General features: G+C 54.0%; 1 protein-coding gene across 1 annotated transcript in view; it reads right to left on the bottom strand.

The window, feature by feature from the left end:
- The window catches only part of FBN3 (fibrillin 3), a 128390-nt gene that overhangs the window by 13253 nt on the left and 105789 nt on the right, over nucleotides 1-9348 (bottom strand). The window contains exons 51-63 of the mRNA XM_010828478.1: nucleotides 8895-9020; nucleotides 8432-8548; nucleotides 6845-6973; nucleotides 6073-6192; nucleotides 4823-4948; nucleotides 3980-4132; nucleotides 3751-3816; nucleotides 3402-3527; nucleotides 2615-2734; nucleotides 2368-2490; nucleotides 1443-1577; nucleotides 1133-1258; nucleotides 3-40 (exon numbers count right to left, since the gene is read on the bottom strand). Of these exons, the coding sequence (XP_010826780.1) occupies nucleotides 3-40; nucleotides 1133-1258; nucleotides 1443-1577; nucleotides 2368-2490; nucleotides 2615-2734; nucleotides 3402-3527; nucleotides 3751-3816; nucleotides 3980-4132; nucleotides 4823-4948; nucleotides 6073-6192; nucleotides 6845-6973; nucleotides 8432-8548; nucleotides 8895-9020 (1505 nt within the window). The remainder of the gene's footprint in view (nucleotides 1-2; nucleotides 41-1132; nucleotides 1259-1442; nucleotides 1578-2367; nucleotides 2491-2614; nucleotides 2735-3401; nucleotides 3528-3750; nucleotides 3817-3979; nucleotides 4133-4822; nucleotides 4949-6072; nucleotides 6193-6844; nucleotides 6974-8431; nucleotides 8549-8894; nucleotides 9021-9348) is intronic.

The raw sequence follows: 9348 nt of genomic DNA, 5'->3' as shown, positions 1-9348 counted from the left end.
GCCTGCAGCACCTCAGAGAAGCAGGGCCCCTGCCGGATGTCTGGGGAGAACAGGTGGAGATGACGGGCGGGAGGAACAAGCCTTCCATCCAGGCTCCCCTTCCCCAAGGGCATCGGCGGTGCTGAGAATCTACATATAGGTTCCAGCATCTCCAACACGACTGCGCATGTCCACTGCGTGGCGGCTTCTAAACTGTGGTCGCCCAGCACTGTGGTTTTTTCCCCCTGCTTTGGGTGCATTACGCAGCATGGAAGATCTTAGTTCCCCAACCAGGGATCAAACCCTAGGTCCTTGCAGTGGAAGCGTGGAGTCTTAACCAGGGGACCACCAGGGAAGTCTGCCCGCCCCCTTCTCGCCCTGGCCTAGCTCTGTGAAACGCCCTCTGGCGGCTGGGGCTGGACTGTGGCAGAACCTAGAGACCCCAAATCCGAGGCGTAGCCCCTGGGCTGCAGATGTGGGCGGCTTTCTGAGGTCAAACGGCAGCATCCCTCTGGCCGCAGGGAGAACGGATGGTCAAGGGGTAGCGTGGAGGCAAAAGGTTGTGGCCTCCAGGACAGACAGTGGGGCCAGAGCAGAGAGGTGATGTCCACGGAGGTGGGGAGAAGGTCATCAGATTACTTGGGGAGGCTGGCTTGGGGGTCCGGGTGGGAAGCAGGGCATCACTGAGATGGGGTTCAGGGAGCAGGTACTGAACTTGTTCTGGGGTGAGCTGCATCTGGGGGTCATGGAGGCTGGGGTGGTACGGGAGGCAGCTGGATACACCCCCTTGGCCTGAAGCTGAGGGGTGGAGACTGTGCTCCAGGAGCAGAGTGTGTAGAGAGAAGGCGACAAGGACACTGGGGACCAGGACAGATAAGTCGCCCGGACACCTGGTACCACTGGGTCGCGGTCTAGGTTTAGCCCCACGAAGTGGTGAACTTGGGGAGGGCCTCTTCCTGGGTGTAATGATAGGGTAGTGGGGACATGCCCTCATCTTTCGGGGGGGTGACCGAAGGGACGAAGGGAAGCTGGGGGCGTGCAATGAACACATGTGTCTGGATTGGCTGGGTAACCCCCTCGGTGCCCCCGACCCTGTCCCCGCCTCAGGGAACTCCCGGGTGGTGGTGCCACACTGGGACTTTGTCACACTCACCCTGGCACTTGGTGAGGCTGGGGCTGGGCTGGTAGCCCTCGTCACAGTCACAGTGGAAGCTGCCCACGGTGTTGATGCAGTGGCCATTGGCACAGGGGCTGGGCTGGGCACGGCATTCATCATCATCTGAGGCAGGAGGGATAAGGCAGGCCGGCAGGGAGGCAGGGAGGCCAGAGTCCTCTGAGCTGGCCTCCACCTCCAGGGTCCATGTCTGCCCTCCACCTCCAGGATCCATGTCTACCTCCTCGCGTGCCCTCTGGCTTTGAACTCTCTTGTCTGTGGTGGGATAGGGTGGGGAAGCCCTCTGTACCTGTGCAGCCCTCCCCGGAGCCTGGCTGGGGCCTCATGCCTGGGGGGCAGATGCAGGCGAAAGTGCCAATGAGGTGCTTGCACAGCATTCCCCGGGCGTGGCAGTCTTGCTCACCGTCTGCACACTCGTCCACATCTGTGGGTGACCATGGGTCGATGGTGCTCGTGGCTCAGCTCCAGGCTGTGAAAATCTGGACTCTCCCACCCTCCAATGGCCTCCCAGAGAGGTACCTGAAGCACTGCCCACTGTCCATTCCTCCCCCACCTATCCCAGACTTCCTGGGAAGTCAAGTGGGAGGGGATGGTCAGGACTGCCCCAAACACCTGCATCCCCTGCCCACATCAGGGTCTCTGAATCTGTATGACCTTCACCATGGTCCCTGGAACATTGACCCTGAAACAGCCCTTGAGGGACCAAGTCCCAGGCCAGGGTTTCTACCCTCTACACTATGGACATTTGGGACTCGAAAATTCTTTGTGGTGGGAGGCTCTTCTGTCCAGTGTAGGATACTGAACAGCAACCTTGGCCACCCGATGCCTGTAGCAACCCCCACCTCTATTCAACTGTGACAATAAAAAGTATCTCCAGACATTTCCACGTGTCCCCAGGGGGGAAGGGAACAGTCACTGTCCCCACTGTGCCAGCCCATTCAGGGCATGTCCAGTCACCACCAGAGAGGCCTCCGGAGCCACAGTCCTGTTCTGTTAGACTGAGGAGATGCTCCCCTTTCATAAAAATACAGAACCACCCCTCACAAAAGAGCACCCATTGCACCTCACTTGTCTCAGCTCTCCCGTCACTTTATCACTTAGTACTCATTCCCACTCTTGGAGGCACAGCTCTTATTTCTTCATTTTCTCTCGGGACTGAGGTATGGCGAGCCCCAGCGCCCTGTCTATCCGCCACCTGCCTGTGCGGGTCCTACCTCGGCACATGGCCCCATCCTCTCGTAACACATAGCCGACTGGACAGGTGCACACGTAGGAGCCCTCGGTGTTGTGGCAGCGGAAGGCACAGAGCAGGGGGTTCAGGGAGCACTCATCAATGTCTGGAAAGGCCAGTGGAGGTGCCGGGTGGGTGGGGTCTGCCTGCAGGACCTCCTCTCCCTTTCTCAGGTCAGCCCCCATTAGCCTCCATCTCACAGCCCCAGGTCTGGGCAGGCCAAGCCTTACCCTCGCAGGTCATCATGGGACCAGGTTCAAAGCCATCTGCACAGGCACATTCGAAGCCTCCTATGACATTGGTGCAGGTGCCTCCCCCACAGGGGTGCCCGATGGAGCACTCATCTGTGTCTGCAGTGGGGAGGTAAGGGGGTGGTCAGGGCCTTCAGGGAGCCCCCACCCTTGACATGATCCTGTCTGCCTCCTGCTGAGTGTCTACAGACTGGACAGGGCTAGATTTGCCGCATCAGGGCTGGACTTGGGGCAGAGGCATTCGGTAAGTGAATACGTGAATGAGGGACTTCCTGGTGGCCCGGTGGCTAAGACTCTGCGCTCCCACTGCAGGACACCCGGGTTCCATGCCTGGTCAGGGAACTAGATCCCACATGCCGCAACTGAGTTCACATGCAACAAAGAGTTCACACACCATAACTAAGATCCTGTGTGCCACAACTAAGACCTGATGCAGCCAATTAAATAAATATTAAAAAAGAAATAGTAAAAGCTTTAAAAATAGGTGAATGTAAGCTAGTGAATGAATGAGCAAGAGAGTACGTAAATGAATGAATGAATAAGTGTGAGAATGTGTGAATAAGTGAATAGGTGAAAGAGTAAATAAATGAATAACTCTACAAATGCATGAATGAATGAGTGAATGAGCGAGTAAACATTGGTGAGATGGACAGGTGGGTGTGCAGAGTGATAGCGGCTGAGAGGCGGGATGCTCCCTTGGGTGGCATGTGCCCTCCCCAGCTCCTTCCTTTCCTGGGAAGCAAGCTGGGGTGGGCTAGTCCCTCACCCACGCAGCTGACACCCGTGAAGTCCAGGCTGTAACCAAAGGGACACTCGCAGCGGAATGAGCCATCGGTGTTGACGCAAAGGCCATTAGTGCAGACGCCAGGGGTCTCCGCACACTCGTTTACATCTGCAAGCGGCAGGGGTTGCAGGCCTCTGTCACACCCTGGCCACAATCAGGGTCTCTTCCTTCCTTTCAAGGAGGTGGGCGGGGGGCGGTGTCCAGGGCCACCCATGGGTCAAGGAGGGAACCTGAGACTGGGGAATCAGGACAGAGCTCAGACAGGGCTGGGAAGGAATGCAGGAGGCTGCTGTGGCCTCGGGGGCTCTCAGCACTTGGGTGAGAAGCTCACCTTCCCTGGAGTCATCTGGGCCTGGGACTGCCCCGTGGCCAAAGGGACACAGCTCCTGAAAGGCGACTGGACACCAAGAGGGGAAGGGAGGTGAGGGTCTGTGGCCAGGTGCAGTCCCCAGCATCCCCTGTGTGTGGGGAAGGCTGGAGAAGAATTGAAGGAGAGCAGACAGGGGAAGGGCAGGGGGCAGGCAGGAAGGACCAGGGAGACTGGGCAGGGGGGCCCTCACCACTGCCTTCCTGGGGACACAGCTCGCAGGGGTCGTTCCAGCCCTCGCCGGGCCTCTGGCTACAACAGCACCGGGCCTTGGTGGTGTTGAAAGCTTTGGGTACTGAGCACTTTCCGGCCTCGAAATGGGTAAAGCAGAAACTCTGCCGTGTGTCTGTGGGGGTGATTCCCCAGTGAAACTGCTAGAAGGGCCAGCCACCCCCAGTTCTTGTGAATGGGGTGGTCCTGACCCTACCAGCAGCCAATCAGAACAGTTCAGGATCACTCCGTGGTGATTGGTTCAGGGACGAACATGTGACCCACCCTGGGCCAATGAGGGTCGGTCCTGGGGCTTTTGCTGAGAATCTGAGAATCCTTTCCAGCAACACCCCACATTCACAGAATCTGAGAATCCTTTCCAGTAACACCCCACATTCACAGCTGTGGGAGTCATCCCAAGTTAGCAGAATGGTCAAACCTAGCCATGTAATTCTTGGATCAGAATCCCCTTCTTGGAGAGGCAAAGCAACTCATTCCAAAGAACCAGAGGACCCCAGACTTCAGACCCCAAATTCTCATTACTGACGCCCATTCCCTAGCCTGAGCCTTCACTGACGTGATTCGGCTTTACAGACTGAGGAGTTTGGCTCACCACTGGTTCCCAGAATGACAAATACTGGTCGAGTTGCCCTAACCTGGGAGAGAAGAGACCAGCTCAACCCAGGTGAAGCTAGCCCACACTGGACAAGCCTCCTGGAGACCCACACAAGAAACTGCAAGTCCCCTTTATGGGTGATGTAGCTTTTCCCCCACCCCACCTCCCACCTCTTCCCTCAGCCTGAGTGCTCCCTGGCTCCAGACTCACCAAAGCAACGGTGCCCATTGTCGGACAGGACAAAGTCAGGCGGGCAGAGGCAATCGAAGCTTCCGGCGCTGTTGGTACAGGTGCCAAAAAGGCACAGGTTGGGCTCTTCGGAGCACTCGTCGATGTCTGGAGGGGCAGGGACATGAAGTGAGGGGGGATGCATCAGGCCATCCACGGGTGGGGCAGCGTCAGCTGCTGGGAGGGGCAGAAGGAGTGGGGGCCCATCCCGGGAGGATCCAGGGACTGTTGCGGGGTGGGGTCCCCAGGGCTCAGGATAAGCCAGAGCTCCAGGTAGGCAGTGTGTGTGTGTGTCTCTCTCCTAGAAGGTGTCTCCAAGGTAGAGGTCATGGTCAGGAAAAGTTCATCATTAGAGACTAAATTTGTATAGAGCTAACCAAGACTGGTCCCCTGAAGAAGGGAATGGTAACCTACTGCAGTATTCTTGCCTAGGAAATCCCATGGACAGGGGAACAACTGTAGTTCATGGGTTCGAAAAGAGTCAGACATGCCTGAGTGACTAAACCACCACCAACCAAGACTGGGTAACATTAGCCTACGGTGGATGGAGTTAGCTCACATTATACTAGACTAGTCCATCTGCTAAGGCCAGACTGGCCCAGGTTATCCCAGGTTGCACAAGCCTAATCCAAGTGAATGAATGGTGGTCAGGCCAGACTGCTCCAGATTAGCATGGAATATACAAGTCACCCAGGTGTGGAATAATGCCGGAGCTCAGGTCAGACCAGTCCTCGACCATCACTCATCGAGTGATGAATTCCACGTTTGGGCCAGTGAGACCCACACCCATGCTCATTTCATGGGATTCATGAGGAAGCCTGAGGGCCCCAGAGAGACCTGAGCTGAGAGAGCATCTTAATAACAGTAAAAGTGTATGGAGCTGCATTGAGCACTGTGCTAAGAGCATCTTGTGTGTGTATGTGATTCGGTTTTATTTTTTAATTTTTGGCTGCATCACAGGCATGTGGGATCCTAGCTCCCTGACCAGGGTTCGAACCCACGTCCCCTGAGTTGGAAGCGAGGACTCTATACCACTGAACTACCAAGCTCAGTTCAGTTCAGTTCAGTTCAGTCACTCAGTTGTGTCTGACTCTTTAAGGTAGTCCCCTAAGTGCATCTTTTCACTCACCACCAGTCCAGCTGGCATTCCCATTTTACACATGGAGGAACAGAGGCCCAGGGGTGCCCTCCCCTCCCGGCCCCAGAGCTGGGAGGTGAGGCCAGGTACTCACCGACACAATGGTCGCTCTGCACCTGGAAGCCTGGGGGACAAATGCAGCGGAAGGAGCCCTCGAGGTTCTGGCAAGTGCCTGGCAGGCAGGTTCCCGGAAGGCTGAGACACTCGTTGGTGTCTGTGGAGAGGAGGAGGAGGGGTCTCAGCACTAGCTGGGGGGCAGGGACTCGCCTGGGGCTGAGACCAGCAGCTATGGTCACAGCATAATGGCTGAGGGCCCCCAGACAAGCCCTCCTGGATCCAGAGGAAGGGCTGAGCCTTGGGAAAACAAAGACATCTGGAGAAGAATATTCTGGGTCCTGGTGGGGGTTATAAATGGAGCCAGGTGTTTTCCAGGGAAAGGGGGAGTGAAGTTCCTAATCTCAAGCCACTTGCAGACCCCTTTCATGCTTTCCTTGTCATCCACGCAGCTCCTCTATTATTTCATGCATCATAAAACTTGGATTTTTAAGACAGTCATTCTCTAAACCACAAACCTGGTGAAAACATGGGTGTGGTGTGCTGGTTCTGTCTCTTTTTATACCTTAAAATAAATGTATGGTTATGAAATGGAGTCATGCAGTCTCAAAAGTACCAACTGCAGGTCAGCTTGGAGCAGGGACTGGCTGAGATGGCTTCAGCACCATGGTGAAGGAATGGCAACCCACTCCAGTATTCTTGCCTGGAGAATTCCATGGAGAGAGGAGCCTAGCGGGCTACCGTCTATGGGGCCGCAAAGAGTCAGACATGACTGAGTGGCTAACACACACACACACCATAGTGAGACTCACCTATGCAGTTCTTCCCATCACTTGTGAGCTCAAAGCCATCCTTGCAGAGGCAGTGGAAGGAGCCAGCCGTGTTGAGGCACTGGCCAAATCGGCACACCTGCCCCACCATGGTGGTGCACTCATCCATGTCTGCAGAGGGAAGATGGGCCAGCAGGGTTACCCACAGAGCCTAAGGCTCTGAGCCTCCCTTTCACTTCTATTCAAAAATTGACTTCACGGCTGTGACTTCAATTTACTGAGCACTTGGATGCCAGTTGTATATTAACTCTCCAACTATCCTATGAAGCAGACACCAGTATTTTCTAATATGAGCACTGTAATGCTATGAATTTGCCTATAGGTCCCACCTTAGCTGCATCCCACAAATTTTATGTTGTATTTTATTTTCATTTAATTCAAAATGTCTTCTAATTTTCCTTATGATTTCTTCTTTTATCTGTGGGTTCTTTAGGAGTACATTGCTTAATTTCCAAATATTTAGGGATTTTCTGGACATCTTTTTGTGACTGACTACTACAATAGTTTAATTCCATTACATCTGAGACCCTACCTTGTGTGACCTCAATTAAAAAAAAAAACAAAACTGTTTTATGGCCCAGAATATGATCTTTCCTGGTGAATGTTCATGTACATCTAAGAATAATGTATATTCTGGAATGTTCCATAAATATCATTTGGGTCTAGGTGGTTCATAGTACTGTTGAGGTGTTTTATATTCTTTCTTACTGATCTACTTTTCCCTCTATTACTGAGGGAGGAGAGAGTTGAGGTCTCTAACCATAACTGTGAGTTTGTCTATTTCATTTTTAGTTCTGTCAATTTTTACTTCTTACCTTTTGAAACTCATTATTAGCTGCATAAGCATTTATGATTGTTATGTCTTCTAAGAGAACTGACTCCTTATAATACATACACTGACTCTATTTCTGGTAATATTCTTTGTCCAGAAGTCAATCTGATCTGATATTAAGATAGGTAGGTACTGCTGCTGCTGCTAAGTCGCTTCAGTCGTGTCCGATTCTGTGCAACCCCATAGACGGCAGCCCACCAGGCTCCCCCGTCCCTGGGATCCTCCAGGCAAGAATACTGGAGTGGGTTGCCATTGCCTTCTCCAAATATTCTTTGTCCAGAAGTCAAATTTGATCTGATATTAAGATAGGTAGGTACTACTATTCTATAAATCTCCTTTTCACAGAGGAGGAAAGTAAAGCACAGACAGGTTAAGTGACTTGCCTAGGGTCACATAGCTGGCAGATGGCAAAGCTGGGATTTGAACTCATACCACTTGAACTTGTAATCTACACTTTGAACCACTGTACTAAATTACCAGCGTCTTGCTTTCACTGTTCACCTTCCTCTCTGTATCGGCCATCTCCTTATCAACCTGAGTGTAAGCTCTAGGAAGGGACCCCTGGCACCTAACAACTGTAGGGGTTTGGAGAACTTTGTGGTTAACTAGTTTTTAATCTCCTGAGGTTGTTTTACTGAAGGTGTCCCCAGGTCGAGATCCTTCATTTCAGAGAGGTGGTGCCTCTCAAGCCAAGGATCAGCTTTTCAGTGGGGGTGCACTGAGGCTGGGCAGCTCACCCACACAATCTCCGTTGTGTGTTGCCACAAAGCCGGGGAAGCAGAGGCAGTTGTAGGAGCCGACAATGTTCTTGCAGGTCCCATTTCCACACGGCTGCCGGTCACACTCGTCGACATCTGCCAGAGCAAAGGCCCCGACCCCTGGCCAGCTCACCCAGGGCAACAGGCAGCTTGGGGACTGAGGGCCTGACTGGACCCAGCCCCCTTCTCCAGTACCCAGCCCTGCCCACATGGATGGGAAATATATCCTTGGTACTATTTACTACCCCCATTTTACAGATGAGAAAACTGAGGTGCAGGGAGGTGAGTAAGTTATTCACCCCAGGTGTCAGGGACCAGGACTCAAACTTGTGAGTCAATGAACCAGGATGGGCGGAAGCACCAGCCCCACCCCAGGGGAGGTATAGACCCATGGCCTCCTCATGGCCTGGCCATTGAGGCGGGAGCAGGTGGGCGCTCTCACCCATGCACAGGGTCTGGTCTGCTGAGGCCCGGAAGCCATGGTGACACAGACACATGTAGCTGTCCACTGTGTCCATGCAGTCGCCGTGGCTACAGGCATTCGGGATCTCTCGACACTCGTTCCGTCCTGAGGGAGGGCAGGCAGCACAGTGTCCCCAGGGCTCCCACCCACAGCATGTCCTGAGCCGTCACATGCTGCAGCTGGGGGAGCCCGACCCTGCCGGGAAGCTCCCCATGTGAGCTGTTGCCCCAGGGGAGACACTTCACCTCCCATTTCATCCTCACGACTCCCCCATTAACAGATGCCCTCGGCACCCCCACCCCAAAGTACAGCCAAGGTGGCAACTCCAGCGATTAGGACTGTGCGCTTCCACTGCAGGGGGCACGGGTTTGATCGCTGGTCCGAGAACTACAGTCCCTCTTGTAAAGTGACATGGCCAAAAAAAAAAAAAAAA

The sequence above is a fragment of the Bison bison genome, unplaced genomic scaffold, assembly GCF_000754665.1.
Source record: "Bison bison bison isolate TAMUID 2011002044 unplaced genomic scaffold, Bison_UMD1.0 scf7180017864492, whole genome shotgun sequence".
NCBI classification, from domain to species: domain Eukaryota; kingdom Metazoa; phylum Chordata; class Mammalia; order Artiodactyla; family Bovidae; genus Bison; species Bison bison.
The sequence above is the reverse complement of the archived record's forward strand: the minus strand, read 5'-3'. Positions and strand labels throughout refer to the sequence as shown.